Consider the following 20,804-nt stretch of genomic DNA (forward strand, 5'->3'; position numbering starts at 1 on the left):
ACTGGTTTTTTAAAATTATTATTATTTTTTAGAGTAATTTTTTTTTTTAAAATTTAACGAACTCTGAAATTTACTGGAATTAAATATCCTTTTACCTTTGCAACTATACAGAAAAGAAGATAAAAACATTTGGGATATGTAGAGTGGAGCCAAAACGTTATGGCAGGCAAGCCATTTGCATCTTAAGAAGTGCACAAAACAAAAGAAGCAATGGAAGTAATTGAACATTATTCAGAAAAACCCCGAAGAGACTTATTATTGTTCATATGTCCTCTGTGGGGGTCATGATGAAGCTTTGTATATACAACAGTGTCTGACAAGAAGAGTTTAAATGAGATTGACTTATGTTCCTCACTTATCTGAAGAGCTGAAATAATTCCTTAAGGAAAGATATCTTCCTTGTTAAACAGAACTGTGCATATTTTTCTAAAGATATTTCAATTTCTCTGCATCTTGTATATTGTCAGTCATTAGCATTACAAGGATTTCTTACAATATCCTCTCTTAACTGGTCCTGTGATACCAGACTACTCTTGCCTTAAAAAGCAAGAGGGGGAAAGCAATAGAGATGCTATTTGACTTCTGTGGTCAGACTTTTTGATGTGAGATTTGCTGTTGCAAAACCAGTCTGTCATTCAGGGTCAGAATGGATTCCTGGATTAAGTGATTATCGCTGTTGTCAACCCTAAAAATAGGTATTACTATAATGGCAGAAACAAAGTCCACAGACAAGCAAAATACAGCTTCCAGGGCTGGTTTAACATGTGTAAGGGTGTCCAGTCAAGAAGATTGTATCTTCATACAAAGTTACCCACATGTTCAATAAAAGGAAATAATTGCAAATTCTAACTTTTCCCCTTACATGTTTTTAAAAGATCTACAAGTTTAGAACTAGCTGAAACCTTTGATTAATTCCTCAGGCTTCTTATTGCTGCAGAAATATTATCCAAGCGTTGCAGTGGGCAACAAGTGTGGCTTCTTACAGTTCTAACACAAATTATATTTTGCAGGATGTGGCATGTGTTCTGTCTCTTAGACGAAATATTTCCAGTAGCTGCCTTCTCTGTCTTGAGTGCATGAGGCTTCCAGACCTAAAATTATACTTTTATTTCGATAAAACATTGTCACAACAATTGTAAAATAATAAGAATAGGAATGAAAAACAAGTTTTTATTGTGAAGATCAGTTGAGGGGGGGACATTGCATAGTAAATGGCTTTGCTTTTTCACAGCAAAGGTCAGTGTAGCCTGGTGCCCTGTCTCTGCCTGTGGCTGACAGTAGAAAACTGGAAAACAGTAGGAGAACAAAACAAACTAATCCTTCCCCAGAATAGTCTCCTCATCTCTTAACAACTTGCAGTTTAGGGACTTCTGATTGATCGATCTCTATGGTGTTATTGGTAATACTGGTACAGAGGAGAACTATTTTCATTTTGTATCTAGCAAGCTGACACCTGTATCTACATTTTGTATATACATTTTGTTATCTGGTTTTAGCTGTATTAATTTTGCAGAAACTTACTAGTGTTTTCAGGCCTCAAGTGGTTGGAGGAGATTTTTGGAGGCTGTTTTTTAAAAAGTAGCATCTTTTTTTCCACCTTTTAAAAACATCTTACAGTAGAAATCCAACGCAACAAATCAATTGACATCCTATTGATGTTGAATAAGTGAGCTTATTTCAAATCATCTGAGAATTTCCTTTAGGTAACAAATTTGGCTTATTCTGTCTTTTTTTTTTTTTTTTCCTTTAGATGGGTAATTTCTTTCAAATAGAGATACAGAGAGAAAAATGTTTATTTTGTGTGGGGAACTTATGTGTGTTCAATTGGAGAAATAATTATGCACTGTAATGCACTTCACTGCAAATAAATACAGTCATCAACTGAAGAGAAATTTGAGGAGGACATGCAGCTGCTGTCCATGATAAAAAGGATTGCTTTTATCCTCTCTGTACAGTATTGGAAGTATTTACAATGGTTGTGTAGACTTTGTATGGGTCTTACTAAATAAACATGTATGCCTGTTTATTTGATGTGACACTTAGCCCTCTGCTACCTTGAAATAAATAGCAAATGTGAGTTTCATACAATTTCTTGTGTGACAAAATATTGTCTGTAAATCGCATGGAGTTAATCAAATGGCTTTTATACTTCATGTAGACTTATTTTTAATTTTTTCCAGTTATAGCTCTCGTACTAGTGGACAGTGATATCAAAAAGACCACTTGACCCAAACATATAAATGAAGAACAATTAAATCATTTATTCTCATCATATTACAGAAGATGGATTTCATACTTCTTTAATTATCTTCTGGTGTTTTATATCTTTTCTTCTTAAAATTAAGGGTAGCAGTAGTACCAATGTCCAAGGGGGAAAATATCTGTCCTTGCATTTTGTCATGCATATGTCTTGATAGACAACACTGGTTCTGTCTTGTATAGTTTTCTCTTAAAGAATATATGCCAACGCCCACCTGAACTCTTTGATTCTGAATATCGGTTTATCTTGCATATAGATTCTTGTTTTCATCTTAGTTGGTGTCCGCATTAATATGACTGCGTAAACAACGCATGCTTTTATGGCTTCTTAGGAAATACTGATATGGGCTGTTCTACACGAAGATTTTTGGGTAGATAAAAACTTGCTTGACCTGTACCGTGAACATCTGGACTTGAACCAGCTCTGAATCAGGAGGAGTGTAGAATTAGTGTGTTACTAAGCCTCTTATCTTGTGGACAGAGCAAGGTTATGTCTGCCTGCCAGGTCTTTGGAAACATACATTTTGACTGTTTTGATATTCCTCTTAGATCTGTGTAAATATTCCCAAATCTCATAATGAGCTTGGGTGTATATATATGTAATACTCAACCAGAATGCATTCCCATTTTGTACGTTGTCCAGGATCTAACAGTGAGAACAGAGTATCTCCCACTCTGATACATACACTAAACTGATTGAATTGTGACAATAAAAGCAATTACAATTCTGCTTTTCATTGCAGGCAGTATGGGCTCTTGGCAACATTGCTGGAGACAGCACAATGTGCAGAGACTATGTATTGGACTGTAACATCCTGCCCCCTTTATTACAGTAAGTCTGTTTTAAATATTTTCCAGAATTTTGCTTGAGTGTCTGATAAGACTGAAGTTTGTTTTTTGCCTTGAATAATAATAATGATTTTTTTATTGTGGACTAATTAGAGTTTTTAATGGGGCCTCCAGAACTGCTTTTGTAATAGAGCTAAAATGGAAACATATTTTAGGAACAGCTAAGCTGAAACTATTTTATTCTACAGAGTGGGCGGATGCCTGGGCTTATTATAGACTTATAGAATAATTTAAGTTGAAAGGCACCTCTGGAGGTCATCTAGTCAAGCCCTTTCTTCATAGCAGGTGAGATCAGATTAGATTGCTCAATTACTTAACCAGGCAAATTTGGAATGTCAAAGGTAGATTCCATAACTACCTGGGGCAACCTGTTGTAGTATTTGACCGTGGCATGGTGAAAAACAATGTTCTGATACCTAATCAGAATTTCCTGTGTTCTACCTTGTGACAATTGCCTCTTGTCCTGTTACTACACACCTTTGAGAAGGATCTGCCTTCCTCTTTTCTGCATCCACCTGTTAAACTGCTGTAGGCAGCAGTTATATCTCCTCTCACACAGTCTCCTGCTAAGGCTGAACAAATCCAGGTCTCAAACCCTCCAGTTGTGTGTTGTTTTGCTAGTCCACTAATTATGTTGATGGTCCTCTGCTGAAGGACCATATTATTGCTCAAACAGCGACACCATATTGTGTTATAATGTCTAAATTAGGAATACTTAGTCTCTGTCCTTTGCAAACTCTGTTTGCAGCACTGGAGTTCTCCAGTGTTTCATAAAGACATTGGTACAGTGTAGGATGGCTATGAGAAAAAGAAATTGAGCTGTTACAGTTGTGGAAAAACTGGGTTTTGCCTTAGTACATTCCTCCTAGGCCAAAGAGCACTATGTCTAGTCATTTCTAAGCTGCCAGGAAAATGCCTTGTTTAGAGGCTTTACACAATTTTTTGTCTTAATTAACCAACTCCACAGACATCTTTGTCAGTGCTAGGATTGGTCTAGGAGAAGGAGACGCACAGTGTACCAGTGGCTGCTGCAGCTTTGGTCAGTCCTAATGTGAGAGAGCAGTTTCGGTGTGCAGATCTCATGAAGATGTCAGTATTACAGTTCATCACATTGTTGGGCTTCCTGTGTCTTACGGAGCAGAAGCTGAACCCTACAGCTGGTGTGTGGATGCCACCCCTTAACAACTGCAGAAGGAGACTGTTTTGGGGTAGTCTGTAGGATCAAGTCCTAACAAGAACTCAGTGGGCAAGGCTCTCACATGCTGGGACTGGAGCCAGTGTGCACAGGAAGTCTGTGAACTGTGCTTGCTGTGAGATACATAGCTCTTCAATGTTGGGGAAACCTTAAACCTTATGTGCGTTTTCTGAGGGTAGGTTTTGTTCCACTTCACTAGTGAACTTAACAGACAAAAATGTAAAAGTAGGGCTGATAGTCGGCAACTGACATAAAAATGCATTTCCATGAAGAGGGTACTCTCCAGAACTACCTGCCCATCTTTCCACTTAGAATAATTTTGTCACAGTTCCTGCGCCTTTGGAACGTTCATCTGCCATGTTAGTAGCTAAGCAATTAAATGAAGATACTTTTAGGGTAATGGCTATTGTTTTTGTTGGAATACTAGGATTCATGTGTCTAGCATGTATGTTAGTATCCAGCCACCAAGCGTGTTTTTTCTCGGGATGTAGTTTTCACAGAAAAAAATTAGCATATTTTGACCTGGTATAAGTAAAAATGTAGGCCTGAGTGTATGCGAATGATTCATGCAGTTGACCCTACAGCATTGTCTGGCTTTGATTCTATTTATTTATTTACTTAAAGCAAAGACTGGAATCTTTTGTTTGGTTTAGATTGCTTTCAAAACAGAACCGTCTCACTATGACTCGAAATGCTGTATGGGCTCTATCCAACCTCTGCAGAGGGAAGAATCCTCCTCCGGATTTTGCCAAGGTAAGAAAGGTTTGAAAGGAAATGCGTTGCAAAGTGATGGTATCCAAATAAGAAATCAGGGTTGTGAAGTTTAAACTAAATAGCAGAAATATTTCAGAATTTATCCAAAACAATGTATGGGCTTCTTACATATGATGTTTTTGAATGTATTTAGTCCGTTAGGCAAGTGTTCACAACCACTGTTTTTATATTTTTGCCTCCTAACTTTTTGTTACTGTGCTGGAGATGACCATCCCACAGCAGAACAAAACATCTTGGCTGCTGTAGTGCAAAGTATAGCACATCTTAGTGGGCAAGTATGAGTTTAAGTTGTAAGACATTGTACTGTAGAGGCTGAAGAATTCTCATAGTGCCTTTCTGCTGGCAGGCTCCTCCGTATTTGTGTAGCTACAGCTCTGCGCAGAAGTGCTACCTCCATCTGAAATCTTCTGAGTATTGAACCCTGAGGTGCCAGTGCCTAGTACTATAATGCCACATACAAAATTAACTGACATGTTAATAGATCATCTAACCCTTTTATTTTCACAATGTGTGTATCTCTTTTTAATGTCTTGCAGGTTTCACCTTGTCTTAGTGTGCTTTCCTGGCTGCTCTTTGTCAATGATACAGATGTATTAGCTGATGCCTGCTGGGCTTTGTCCTATTTGTCTGATGGCCCCAATGATAAAATCCAGGCTGTGATTGATGCAGGAGTCTGCAGAAGACTTGTGGAATTGCTGATGTAAGAAATATGTTCTGAGCAAATGCACTATCCGCTCTTTTCCCTAAAATCAAGGTTCCAGCAATAGGAAGTCTGATTAGACATGTCTTGAAACATAATAATTTCCAAAAAGCAAGATTTGAGTTTTAATTTTACCTGTGTTTAGTCTTTTTTATTTGTCACGAATAACAGAAACAATGGAATTTTCCTTGTACTAATTTTGCTATTTCTTAAGAGATCTTTTTTTCCCCCCAGCACCTAGCAGCAGCATTTTTGTAAAATCGACAATATATACTGGAATTTTCACTGTGCCATTGAGGTAGTTATGATTACCTGCCAATGAAATTGCTGAAGGATATCAAAGGTAGAAATGTAAGAAATAGTGAAGCTTACTAGAAATTACAGTACCAGGGACTTGAAATGTAAAGAATTTCCTAAACCCTTACAGTAGAAGAGTACATGCACACTTCAGTCAGTAAAGTGTACTTATGGGAACTGGGGTCAGAGAGACTGGCCTTGTTCTGAGCCATTTCTTCAGGTCTAAGAGAAGGACCTGGAGCATTTAGTTACCTAAGAACAAGAAATAATGGTTTTCAGTGATTTAAATAAAAAAGACTATTAAGGCTTTTAAGATTAAAGCAAATTTTATGCTGGATTAACAAATAGAATGTATTACCTAAGGTAACTTTTTATAAAGGTTTTCATTTGAGAAAATAATTGCTTTCTTCACCCTTCCTATTCCAAGCCTGATTTAACAATGATCGGAGTGGAATGCACAGAAGATGGTCAAACAGCTGTGCAGGGTCATGGTTGAGTTAAACACAGCTTGTCTGTGCTTCCGTCTCATTCTCTGCCTTTGTGCGTGCTACATTAAGTGTGTTTCATTGTTAAAGCTGATTTCTTTTTTCCTCCCAAGTATGCCTATACTCTGAAGTACTTTTATTCTTTTAATCTCAAATTTTTGTGCTGCTGAATGATACCTAAAGATCTAAATAATTAGAAACCCTAGAAAGAGTAACTATTAGTTTATGATTGGAGTATTTTGATGGAGATAGGGAGAGTTAAGTCATATTTAGCACGAAAGATTTCCCCTGACTGATGGATGTTCCTTCCTTGAGGATGTAAAGATGGCAATGCTTCAGGATGGTTAAGACTTAGGTCTGTCTTTGGTAATTTTAGGCACAACGACTACAAAGTTGTATCTCCTGCCTTACGAGCTGTTGGGAATATCGTCACAGGAGATGATATCCAGACCCAGGTATGGATTCACTTTCTCCTATGTTGTACTGCTGTTCAGCTTTCTGTTAGTTGTGGTAACCTCTTCACAAGCACCTCCTTTTGTTCCTTTTGAAGTTCGAAAGTAAAAGGATTGATGACAGTAGTTGCCTCAAAACATGTGGTTTTCGTGGTTTTTCTGTTCAGTCCTGAACTGTCGGTAATTCTTATATAGGTATGTCTGGGATTTGTGTGTAGCTGTGTAGTACCCTTCAAGGTGTGATTGTTTTGTTTGTTTTCTGGTTTGTTTAAAGCAAGTCTGCCTCTTAGGCTGGATTTTATGCTGAATGGTATGTCATAGGAGGGCCATCAAAGGCTTGTCACATTTGATGCTGCTGATACTCTATAATGAATATAACAAAAAAGAGTATCTGGTTAGATTTTTGGATGGTATGTAACTGTGTCTGGGCATATACTTGGAGAAGCATTCGTAGGAAGCAGTGACTTCTGCCACTGTATTGGAATTAAAGGAGCCAGGAAACTTGATGCTTCAGAGGTGCTAGGTTGTCATCCTGCTGATTGGTAGGTTTTGCAAGAGACAGCAGCTCACATCGGTTTGAAAACTGGGAGCACAGAGTCTGTGCCTTGCATACGTGTGTTACCTGTTGGTGGCAGTCCCTCTTTACACATAGAACAGAAGCTCCAGTAAAGGGCTTCTGCTGATATACCTTATGTTGGAGATTTTTCCCACTTTGTGCATTCTGACACTCTTTTGTGATGCTCAGTTGGTAATATGAGGAAGGACAGCACAGAGTAGGCCACTGCTTTTGAAACTTTACTGTCTCTTGGCCTCCATCTCTAGTTAGCAAACTAAAAAGCATGGCTGCGTGGTACAGAGCTGTCTGACAAATGCACAACCAGATTGGATTTAAATCACAGGCTCAAAAACTGTGGTGGGCTGTTGACTCTACTAAAGCTGGTGGCAGAAATGCAATCAGAAAGTGGTAGCTGCTGTGAATAGGGAAGTGTGTGCAGTGAAGGCAGGGAAATGGATGTCTAGGAGGCAGTGGTGTAGCAGTTAGAGGTGTGAGGTGTAGATGCTTAAAGTTTACGATTCCCCAATCAAAGCATTAAATTTTTCCAGGTAAATTATACTGAAGTTAAAATCCAGGTTCCTAACCTTGAGGCTTCTTTCAATGCTTATTTTTTGGTTTGTATTAATATAACATTTGGAATTCTGTAGTCCTGTAACAATGAGATTTGTAACAATGAGATTAGAGTTAAAGGTAAGTCAGCAGCAGCAGGACACTGAATATATTGTCATTAGTGCTGGAGGAGGTTAATATGGTCTTCTGATTGTTACAGTATTTTTTCTCTAGCTGAATTGCATAGGCTTTCTTGTATTTTCTCAGTAGCTTTTGTTTTGCAGATCAGTCATAAGAATGAGGTGCGTTTTGTGATTTCATAGTTTCATTGAAAATAAAACCGTAAGGGATCACTAAATCGCATGTAGTGCAGGTTGTTAAATACTGCATAAATCTTAGATTTCAATTCAAGAAAATGTTGAAACATTTTTGTTGCACACATTTTTTTTAAGAGGAGCATACCATAAGCATTCCTAAAATTCTAGAGAACTGCTTAAGTAGGATAGTTTGATAGTCCTGCCTGCAGATTGCACTGTATGCTAAAGAGGGGTCCAGAACTCACATAAAAATCCTTAATCAAGTGTGTGAGGTAGAAGGAAGAGCCCAGCTTTGACAGTTGGTATGTTTCCGAGTATGTCAGCAACATACCAGACAGTTGCCTGAAAACTTCTCTGTACAGCTTCAGAGCACAAAGCTGCTTTTGCTTTATCTCTCATTTCTAGGGGTTAACAATTGCCAGTGCTTGGGGATGGCCAAAACCATAGACTATGTGTGAGGAAAAAATAAATCTTTCTTGTCCCAGTAGATATCTGATAAAATCCTGAACCATAAGCTTTGCTTTTTTAAATTTTAGTTTTGGAATGGAAAGGTTTTAGGAGTACGTGTGGAGTCAGAGCAAGAGATGAGTGTGGGAATTCAGATTCCAAGATCAGAAGTCATCACCATGATTCAGTTTCACACTCTCATTCTTTTGACCTCTGTGAACAGACCCTAAAAAATTCTCATAAAGTTCTATATCACACTGTGTTTCTAAGCTGCCTGCTTTTGCCACACAAGGCAAAACTACCACGTTGCTTGGTAGACTCTTCTATTTTTTTTTTTACTTGTAAGAAGTTACAATTTTTTTAAAAATTTCTTTTTATTTTTCAGTCATTGAATCTTGTTATGCCCTTTCAGAGGGTCAAAAAGCCCTTTGCTATCAAACACTACATAATTATTCTATCTTGTAACATACCTGTTCTGGGGCATTTTCTCTTTTACTTCAGGGACTTAAAATCTTTATTTCGTAAATGCAGATTTTCTGCAACTTTTCTGCTCTGTACAGTTGCATTTTTTAACAGTTTTTTAATAACATTTGCCCATTCATAATGTCACTGGACAGAACACTGGCACCAGTCTTCCCCACTGTGCCAGCTGATGCAGAAAGCAGAAGCAGTTGGAGCTTCCAGGTATACAAAAATGTAGAAAAAAAGAATACAGGAAAATACTGTAATCTTATTTTTGTTTCATTATAGTGGGCTTAGTATATTCTTGTGTTCAGGTTGCACTGAAAACATAATGAAGGCGTGATCTCTTGTCTGAATTACTCAGTTCTGTTGCTTATTAGCTTTCCTGCATATAAAATACAAACATTTATTTCTTGGTTCTTGCTCCGTGTTTTTGGTTTGGCAGTTTTATGTTTTGTTTTGGGGTTTTTTTGGTGTGTGTGGATTTTTGTGGGTTGTGGTGTGTTGGTTTTTTTTTTTTTCTTTTTGATATCTTCTGGTGGGATATGCTTTTTATAGATTTTTTTTTTTTTAATACATTGTATTCTAATTTTCCTCTAAGGTGTGGTTTATTTTTATTTCTTTTGTATTCAGGTAATTCTGAATTGTTCAGCCCTGCAGAGTTTACTGCACTTGCTAAGCAGCCCGAAAGAATCTATCAAAAAGGAAGCGTGCTGGACAATATCTAATATAACAGCTGGAAACAGAGCCCAGATCCAGGTAACCTTTTCAGCTATGATCAGTAATCTTTGTCTTGCAGGATAGAAGAAACACATGTCAGATGATACACTGCTTTTTTGTGTATAAATTGGATATTTGTATGTATACACAGTCACAAATACATAATTACATGTAAGTGGAAGTATATTATAGGCTCTGTGGATAATCAGAATTTTTCAGTGGCCCAGTCATCTCTCAAATTCAAATAAAAATTATGTAAGATTTTAAGGGAGGAGAGAGAGTCATGCTGGAGAACGACAAAATAAGACCAAGCTCAAGAAAACCTTGTTTTAAATAACTGGCTTCATGCTTTTGACAATCACTACGATACAGAAACTCTTAAGTAAGAAAGGAGTAAGCTAAAAACTTTGAGAATCAAATAACTTTACAAGTTTCTTAATTTCACCACCAGATACAGATACTGACAGTGTATAATATTTTCTTTGTTCTTGTTTATGTTTTCTTATAATTCCTGATATGGATAGTTGTGCTTAGCCAAATCTGAAATTGCTTTTTATTAAACTGAACAATAATGGAGGATATCTAACATATTGCATTGGGATTCATCTTTCCTGATTATACCAAATTTTGTCATTTCTTCCTGTTAAGTGGTAGCACACAGAAGTAAATGGAAGTCTCGCTCCCTTGTGTCAGTCTTTACGATTAGGCCTCCAAAAGACCCCATCTTTGTTCTGAGTCTGGACTTAGTGTCAGCCGTCAGGAAGAAGTCCCAGGACTTGTTTCCAGATGGTATAAATGAGAGATTGAACATTCCCCCAGAGAAATTTTTTTCTTTGACTAGATAAAGGAGAGACTGCTAAATTTTCATCCCCCACCCCCTCCACCCCCAACCAAATTTTTCCAGAACAGCTATACTAGGGGAGTTTTTTGCTTGGCTTTCAAGGACAGTTCCTCATTAGTTCTCTTTCTCAGAAGCGATGGAAAAACAGTTTATAATGAAACCAGGCTTTATCTGATAAATATGCAAGGTTCCCATCAAGGTAGTTGAATTAAAGTCTCTTCATGTAAATCAGATTAAACTCTTCTGAAGTTACATTTCTCAACGCTCTTTGCTCGCACTGGGTACAGAGGGGATTTTCAGAGATTGCAGAGGATGTGTGGAAGTCCAGTTGGAGATGTCTGTTCTTTGAGGGACAGAAATAAATAGCAGGAATATTAGGCATTAGAAATATTTGTCTCACTCATAAGCAACCAGGCAGAAACAATGCATATTCACACAGAATGTAAACCAAATCCTATAATACCTTGACAAAAGTGGCCAAGGAGTACTTCTTTCTGCCACATCCTTTTCCTTGGGAGGTAGCCTGACACTTGATAGTCTTGTATCTGAGGGCTCTGAATTATTCATTCTATGTGATCAGAATGAGCATGAAGTGGTTAATTAACCGTCTTCACCTGAGGGCTGGATTTACTTGAAAACTTGAGGAGATTGTAAAAAGTTTGCAGGTTTTTCCTGAGGAAAAAGTGTATTATATCCTTTGCAGGTGGCACTTGCAATCTTACAGTTATATATTCTTTCTTGCAAAGAACATTTAGCTGCTGAATGAGCAGTGTTAAGGTCTTAATGCTTTGAATGAGGTCTTCATTTTGGAAAGCACAGGAAATAAAGTTAATACTTTTGTAGAAGATAACTCAGTCTCTGCTAAGCTTCCTGGAATTAAAAGTGAATGCTCATCTAACATCAGAGGTGCTTATGTTAGGAAATGGGTAGGCAAGAAAATAAAACCTATGGAGGTGGAAAGCTCTGTAGGTCCTTCTCGTCCGTGGAACCTGAGCAAAGAAACCTCCTACAGTTGTATTTCCTCTGACTTTCTCAGTCAAGATTTTACTTCTACCACCAAAGATCATGGGGTTTTTTGTCAGATATCGAGAACAATATGGTTACTTAGTCTAACCTTGGTAGAGTTCCAAGTATTTTGATTCTGCCTTTATTGTGGCTTGTGTGTTAATCTGTGGATTAGCTGATTTTTTTTTTTTTAAGAAAAAGTGCTGTGTAAAATCAGCAACTGTACCACTGTTTTTTCCCACGTCAGTAATTGTAATTTCTGTGCAATTAGCAGTGCAGAGAAAGTAGTTACTACTGCTTGTATTAAGGTAAACATGTTTTTGCCTTTGATTTTCTTGCAGTGAAGAATCTTTTGGTTGCTTTATCCATGCTGCTACCACCTTAAAAAGCGGGGGTAGCAGTATTTTCTCTCTAGAAGGCCATTTCTGCTTTTCCTGGGAAGTCTGAGAGTATTTTCTGAGGAACAGTCCAGCCCAATACATTTGCTTAACTTTGTATTTTTTCCCAAGTCTATCAGAGAGCCTGCTTTAGGATGCACAATCATAAAGGAATGTGGCAGACGTAAGAAAAAGGAAGAGCTTGAGAAAATCGGATACCCGTACAGGTCATTCCATAAAGAAATAAGTATTGGAAGTGGCAATAGAAAGTAGATTTTTATTAGAGCATTTTTTCAAAACTTCAGGTTCTCTGTTTTCATGTTCTTGATCTACTGAAAATGCGGTTGTGAAGAGTCCTAGAGGTAGCTTAAATTTTAGTGCACCAGAAGCTATTCCAATAGTGTATTCACTTATGTGACTTCTACATAAGTATTCACTGTACCATGTCATCCTGTTCAAGTGAAGAAGTGCCTGTCCCTGTATTCTTATACCTGCTACAGTATTCTTATACCTGGTATCCACTTCTCAGATGTGTAAAGGTGAGGCTTTAGGTGGAAAGTCTTAATTGTACCCTTGGTAATCCTCTGTCTTCTAAACTGTTGTCATATCTTTATTTGAAAACAAGTAAGGATAAAATAATCTCTCCTTTGTTAAAACAACATTTGCCTAATCTAGCTAAACAATTAGGTAAATCTATGCATGTGTGTGTTTAGTCATTTTTAAAGATTTTTGGGTGTCTTATCACCAGTTCGGATCTGCTCTCTTTCTACTGAGAATAGATAAGAATTGCTTTGTGCCTTGGAAAGGTGGGAAGGCAGGGAGAGGGAAATTAATGCTGTGAGCCATTAGTATTGCACCTTCATTTCTAGCAGATGATTCTTTAAAGTACAAAAACCCCTTTAACTCTGTTGCAGTTGTGTGGGTAGGAGCTTTCTTTTTCAGGATTCTTACACCAGGAAGAAAACAGTGTCAACCAAAACACTAAAATACATGTAGATTTAAAGGAATCCGCCTTAAAGCAGCTGCCTTAGTATGTGTCACAGGCAAGGTTGGAAGCATGTTGGTGCATTACTCAAGTCTAGGGAAAAAAATGTGAGAAGCAGCTTCTCGAAAGTGAAAGCTATAGTTCATTTAATATTCTCTCAGGCCCCATTCAGAATAATTGAGCTGCCTTTGAGCACACACATGCTACATAGTGAAACACTGACTGCCCTAAGTGCATACCTAATTTAATCTATACTGGCTGTTATAAAAATGAGATTAAAAAAATAGTGTTTATGATTCTGAGCAGGAGATAGCTGTCCTGGGAATTATGAGATATAGCAAATCATGTCTGTGATGAGGCTTAGATTTTTGGAACTGCAGGAGGCGGCCTGTTAGGGAAAAGCTATAAAGTAAAGGACACTGGAGAATGTTTACAACATGCTGGATTGGACATCTTGAGGCCACTGTTTCTTGGAAGTAAAATTGGCAATTGCAGGTGTAATTGCAATTATTATGTTGTGTTGAAAGGCAAGTCTCATCACAAACGCGTAACAAATTCCAGAACGGATCTAATTCTTTACTCTCAACCTAGAGAATGTCATGTGAGATACAAGGTGTGATGAAACCTGCTTTCATCTCCAGAGCTGATATGTCTGCTCTTCTCAGAAAACTCCTCTAAGGTATTACTTCAGGCAACTCCTACTCAATGTCAAAATCATTGTAAATATTTGAGCTGAAAAACACTTTAGAATAATTTCTAAAGTTGGAAAATGTGGTTTGGTAGTATTACTTGAGGATAGTCATATGCTAAAATGGAGAATAAAAGTCTAGTTGTTTTCAGTAGCAGTGAGGACAAAGGACAATTCCCTTCTGAGAGAATATCTGATTTAACTAAGTTCATGGATGAACCCATTTCATCTGTGGGTTGAGGTATTTTTTTTCTTTCTCTAAATTAATTTCACATTACAATAAATTAAAACATTACTTCTTGAGAATTGTTCTTCCTTACAGAAGGGATTCTAAAATTCTAGATGCAGCTTGAAACTAAATAACTTATTTTCCTTTCTCCCCAGTCTCTCCTAATTGCTCGATAGTTCCTACTAGAGGTCACAGACTGTAGCCAGATCTGTTCCAGTCTCTATGACACTAATTGGATTTTGAACATGCACAGTATTTAGCCAGAAATCAAGACAAGAGTAATTTCAGCATGTGGTAATTTTTTCCTGAAAGCGAAATGTCTGCCTTGCATAATAAGCCACATCGGTGCAATTTACCACCTGATCTACCTAGTGGGTTGTTGCTCCAGAGCAGTCGGGATGTTAGAATACTGTAGAAACTTTGGGTAGTGCTCAAGTCGTAATCTAGCAATCCCTTCTGCCCACCAAGAAAAAAGATATTTCAGTAAATCTAGTAGGAATTTTACCTAACTAATATTAACAGACAGAACTGTATTTAGTGTTAAGATTGCATTGGGTTACACTCCCTCCATCCACCCACTCTGAAGTATAGAAACATAAAGTTAGAGGGAAGGACTTCTATATTCATTTCCACTTTCATACTGCCTACAAGGCTGTTTGGTAGCAGACTCCAAAGGCTTTCACTGTCATTTCTAAAAGCTAAGACAGCAGCCTATCACCATTAGATTTGCACTCAAACACGATCAAGTAAACTCTTTCTGCTGTTAAGGCAATATAAATTAATGTGCATGAAAAGTGTGAAAGTAAGTGCTGAACTTTCTTTTCTAGCTGATGTTAAAGCACAGGATATTGTTGTTTTGTTTTGTTCTGTTTTTTCCCCACCAAAGGTGGAAGTGAAAGCCTTTCAGAGTGTGTTAGCAGCAGTGCCAAGGCAACAGAAGTGTGTGGTGGAATACAGCAGTCTTTCCCCTCTTTATTTCTGTGCTTTTAAGGTTTGGGGTGGCTGTGTGTATCCTGATGCAGTCATGATTGTCACTAAGTATAGTTTTTGTTTGTTAATTTCCTAGTTTGTATACAGCTTTGCTGTACTTCAGTGGATAGCTTCCCCAGTCAGGGAGAAGGGGAACTACATCTTCCGGGGAGTCAGAAGGAGAGCTGCACAACTGAAGCTAAATCCTGACTTGTCGACCCTTCTGAAGGGTATGAAAGGCTATCACATACCTCAGAAAATGTTCTGTGTCTAACTTTGCAAGCCACTGAAAAGCTGTGAAAGGCAGTACATCAAATACAATCTTCCATATCTGGCAGTGAAGACATCATAGGAGTTCTCTCCTGTTGACAGGTTAACTTATCACTTCTTTTCTAATATACCTTAAATTCTCACAAGAACATCTAGAAACCTGAGTATGGCTAGGTATGGTAGCAAGAAGATCTGTGCTGTATTTTTCCTCCTTTAGGGTTTCCTGTCCTTGCTGAAGTGTGACATGGGCAAGTGTAGCAAAAGATACATTGCCTGTCTGTTTTAGAAACTCTTGAATTAAATATATTTTTACAAATCGGGGTAAAGATACAAGCTAAGAGTTGTCAGAAGCTCTTCTCCAAAAAGACCACAGTAACACTTGGGACGTGGAAAAAGGATGACATGATTCACACAGAGCCGGGGTTTACAGAGGCAAACTGTGTATCAAATTACTTAAATTTAAAATGTGATTGGTTTATGCCATAGCTTGCATGAATGGTCTGAAATCTTCATGTGATGTTTGTGGTGGCAGGACTTCAAAAAGTGTCTCAGGAGCAAAATACGGTGTTGCTGACAAGGTCATATTTGTTGGAGGAGCTACAGAAGTCAAAGATGGATCTTTTTCAGGTGTAAGTTTGGGTTTAAGTACAACATCTGTTTTCCAGCTTCTACATGTGATGAATCCCATGCATCATACCCCACTGAGGGCAGCAGAGCTAGAACACCTTTAGTTCCTTTATTCTGCTGGAAAATCTCAGCAGTCAGTGATGTATATTGCTACCATTTTTTGGAGAACAGACCCTAAAGCTGGAGACAGCTCAACAAGGTGCTGTTCATTGTAGTGCAAGTTCTTCCTGACAGAAGTAGCAACCTTGTGTACACTAGCTAGAGGCTTGCTTTGTACACAGTTTGGAGTATATAGGCTAAAGTGTCTGTGTCAACAACATAAAAGTCCATTAGAACTGAGATCTGAAGTGCTTCCTTCCTGACTCTTGGATGGCAGCGGTTTTGTAGTCATGCCATCATGTTAAGTAGCTTTGGCTTACAAATATTTGCTGTGTTATTTAAAAAGCCGTTCTAAATTGAATCAGTAAACAGGGTAACTGGAACACAAGTAACTGAAAAGCGTCTATGAACTGCAATTTCCAGCCAGGAGGAGGAGATCATAGCAGTAGGGCTGTATTCACAGCTGCCAGCTAGAGTGGTGACTGTAATCTTGATTTGTTAAAGGTAATGAGAGGGCCTGCAGGAGCAGGAAAACAGTCATCCTGTAAGGCTTGGTTGCTTTCATGTTTATGTGATGAACCACATGTAGATACATGCATGCTAAATGTATATGTTTAATTTTGCATACCGTAAGTGATTTATTTGTGAGAAACCAAAGGAGGAGAAGAAAATTCACTTGGTATTGACTGGCTCAAAATACTTGTTAAATATACTGCTGCTGAAGACCTGCTCCCCAGCACTGACTAGAATGTATTTAGATTGAACATATATGCAGATGTAATTAAATTCTGAAAATTCACTTCTATCTAGTTCACTCTTGAAAAATCAAATACTATAAAGTGAAGAAGCTTGATTAAAATAAACAAGAAGGATAGGATGTTTCCATGAGATAGGCAACAGTCTTGGAGGGCCACAGCACAGGGATACCATCTACTAAAAAACGAACAAAAGAAAACAGAAAAAAAAAAACCCCAAAACCAACACAAAACCCAAACACAAACCAAAAAAAAGCCCCAAAACCACAAAAAACCCACACAAAACCAAACCAACAGCAACAAACCAAACAAACACCACCAAAACCAAATGCACAAAAAATGTTGACACTTCAAAAATGAGGCCTGGATTTGCTGAAGGAACTGAGCATTACAATTCAGTTTAATTTCAAATTATATTTGAGAATTCAAATTTCAATTAGAATTCAGTTTCCTGAAAGACTTGTACTTACAAGTCAAGAGAGAGTTTGATTCCAACAAATGTGAATAGATGCAGCTGGGCAAAAATTTCAGTGTTAGTTTAATGGATTACCTATTATGCAGAAAGGAGATTTCTAATGTATTTTGAAGATATCACTTCAGTGCCTAATACTAGCTGCCTAAAACCAATGTGAATATTAGAAATCATCAGGAAAGAGATTTTTTAAAAAAGGGGTAGGGGAAGTCCTTATTCTGGTTCTAGTATAAACGTTTAATTTGCCCAGTGTGTAGATCCACCTTCAGAGGATATGGTAGGAAGGGGTGTTAAGGAGGGACCATAAAGTGTCAGCTGGATCTCATATGAGGAACAACTGTGTAAACTATGGGACAAGCGACAGGAGATGTGGCAGAATGCCCTAGAAACATGGGTGGCATCTGAGAAGGTGACTGAGGGGAATGATCATTCTTCATCTTCTGAGCAAGGTCCTTGAAGGAAGAGGCATCAGAGAAATCAGTAGGTGCTGCATTTAGGACAAATGAGCACATCTTCTCGTACAGGTGTAGTCAAACTGGAACTCATTGCTATGACTGTGAATACTTTAAAAGGAGAAAAATAAAAATAAACGTGACTAGAGTTTACACTTTCCTGTGCATCTGCTGTTGGAAGCAGGGCGTTATGTTTTGCTTTTACATGCAAGCACGAGAATTATTTGGATTGTAATAATCCATATAAAACTGCTAAAAATGTTAAAGGTTTGGGAGTGTTTCTTTGAATTTTGGTTATCCTGTTGGCCTACTGTTAACTCCTTGAAAAATTCAGGTCACATTTAGAGGGCAGAGATAAACACAAGTGTTACAATGTGTCAGCAGCTAAGAAAGAATGTTTAAACATCCTTTACTTTATGGCACATACGAGGCAGTTACCTGCTATTTTCATAGATGGCACAGGCACCTTTCATTTTTCAAGGAATAGTGGAACATTTGAACAGGTGACAAAGAGTGAGAACTGCAGTAGTTTGTGCCTCAGTCCTTAGTTTGCAACATGTTTTTTTAAATTTTTAATTTCCTTTTTATTTCTTTCACAAAGTTCTTGTTGAACTGAAATCCCCCGTGTTCATCTTGTTTGAAAGCTATGTTTATCTTGAGCATTTTTATATGCACTGCATTACTTTAGTCTTCAACACACTTCCACGTGTCAGGCACACACAGTATAGAAATGCTAAAAAAGTAAAGAAATTTGAATTAAAACTTCTGAGGATTTAGAAAGTGTTAGGTACCTCATTCCACCACAGTCCTTTTAAGGTTTTGCTCTGCCTGGGGGTTGCTTTTCTTCAAGGAAAAAAAGCCAACCAACCAAAACCAAATTCTATTTCAGCAGTTTACTATTTTGTCACTTAGAAGGAATATAACTGAAAGGGAAACATGGCCTGTTTCCACGATAGCTGTTGTTCCCATGTAAAATGTCATAGAGGCAGGAATGCTTAGGCATTCTAGTTTGCTTGCAAGATGTGAAGTGTGAATAACAGATGCTTCTAGGACTTTGTGTTAATGCTTTATTGTTTCCACCTTTGTTGAGCTTAACTGGACTTTTGAAATCTCATGAAGATATTAAAGTTAAAGCAAACTATTTTCTTAATGTATTTTTTTTTTAAAAAAAACCCCTAAGCTCTGAGAGTTTCAATTGTCAACAGACTGCTAGTTGAAAAACTTTGCTGTGCTACAGAGGGACTGTTAAGTACCTTTAACTGGGACTCAAGTGAGAGTGAGGTGGTGACAACACTGCATGTCAAGCAGTAGGAAACATAAACATATAGTGACTGATAATCTGCTTCTCTCTTGAGCCAGTCTCTTCCAGTGAAGTGCCTTATGAGAGGCTGCAATTCATTGTGGTGTGTTACCCTGTTCTCCTTGGGTAAAAATGGATGACTTCACCATAGAGCAGAAAGTAAACAAGGTGCCCATAGCCTTTTATACAATAGAATAAGAAATAGAAATAAATAGGAATATAAGTAAGTAGAATTAGAAATAAGAGCACTCGCCCAAGAGATGCGAGATCTTGAGTTCCAGCTGGCATCCAGGCACTGTGATCCAGCATCAGTGCTGAGACCCTCACCAGCTCCAGTTGCAGGGGTCCCTTCACCCAAGGTCTGACACCAGTTGCTGGCCCCCAATTCACCCTTTATGGGCACCCCAAAAAGATGCTCCCTAGTCCATGGCCCCTTCAGCTACTGAGCCTGAGAGCCCCACCCACTCCAGTTGCTGACCCTGGAGATATGGGTGTTTCTCCCGAGGTTTGATCCGGTTGCTGGCCCAAATTCAATCATGCCAGTCTCAGTTCCTAGTACCTAAGCCTTACAGCACTCCCACGGGCTAGAGAGCAGGGTTATGTGGTAAGATGGTTAAGAAAAGATGAGTTATTAAGTTTTGCACAGTCTCACTTGTCCCTGTCTCATCAGTTAAAAAGTCCAGGCTGGCTATCTGCAAAGCTGTGCCTGTAGTTTCTTAATGGCCCATTAATTAGTGACTGGAGACTTTCCCTCTTTGTGATTGTCTCTCTTATCCCTTGTCTTGTCAGACTTGTGTTACTGTTTTATTTATTACTTTCCTGTTATTTATATCTCCCTTTGAGCTGAAAAGGCCCTTGATCTGATAACCGCAATGAAGCAGATACTCTTGCATTCTGCATACCCTTAGAGTGTGTTACTTTTTGTATGTTTTTTTAAATTGTGTTTTTTTCCCAGTAAAATATGTTGGGGGGTGGGGGGCAAAGGCATCCTCTTTTTTGAAGATTTTTTTTTTTTTTTTTTTTTTTTTTTTTAGTAGCTGGTTCCTGTTTATGATCTACCACTTCCATCATTCATGTTCAAAAATTTCAGTTAAGGGCTTTTTGCCAAATATTCTTGGCAAAGTACAAATCTACTATAACATGGCATGATGGAAGTATAAGTGATTTTCCTTGAGGGCTGAAGACTGCTGTACAAGAAGTGCAGATTCTGTGGTAAAGGAGACAGTGTTCACGAGACTATTGATATTATACAACTGATGCGTGATATGAATTTACAAAGTAGATCCAGTGTGGATGCCCAGACAGATTGGAAGGGTAAAAGAAATATCAAACAGTTGTTTGGGTTTTTTTTCACTAGGTAACCATCCACACCGTGAATTGACTATAGCTTTTTGCTGTATGTAACTTGTTAGTTTTCTTCTGTGGAGCTCCTTGAAAAGGATCTCTGGCTTTCTTTGAATTTGTCTTTACCAGTTCTGTGATGACTTACATTTGTAAAATGGTAATTTAAGAATGTAATCCTAAACTCTTGGTTCTTTGACTAAGCCTTACAAAAGTGTTTCAGATCCTTGTCATACATGTGTAACTAAACTGCATTTCATTTGTGTCTTACTGCAAAAGGTTCTTTCCAGAGGAATTTACTAGAAACTTTGAGCTGCTGACTAAATACTCAT

General features: G+C 38.0%; 1 protein-coding gene across 1 annotated transcript in view; it reads left to right on the forward strand.

Moving 5' to 3' along the window:
- Positions 1-20,804, forward strand: part of KPNA1 (karyopherin subunit alpha 1) — a 58,897-nt gene that overhangs the window by 26,951 nt on the left and 11,142 nt on the right. Inside the window, exons 7-11 of the mRNA XM_065645496.1 lie at positions 3,003-3,091; positions 4,957-5,056; positions 5,614-5,777; positions 6,936-7,014; positions 9,976-10,101. Coding sequence (XP_065501568.1) covers positions 3,003-3,091; positions 4,957-5,056; positions 5,614-5,777; positions 6,936-7,014; positions 9,976-10,101 — 558 coding nt within the window. The remainder of the gene's footprint in view (positions 1-3,002; positions 3,092-4,956; positions 5,057-5,613; positions 5,778-6,935; positions 7,015-9,975; positions 10,102-20,804) is intronic.

This window comes from Caloenas nicobarica, chromosome 1 (genome assembly GCF_036013445.1).
Source record: "Caloenas nicobarica isolate bCalNic1 chromosome 1, bCalNic1.hap1, whole genome shotgun sequence".
NCBI classification, from domain to species: domain Eukaryota; kingdom Metazoa; phylum Chordata; class Aves; order Columbiformes; family Columbidae; genus Caloenas; species Caloenas nicobarica.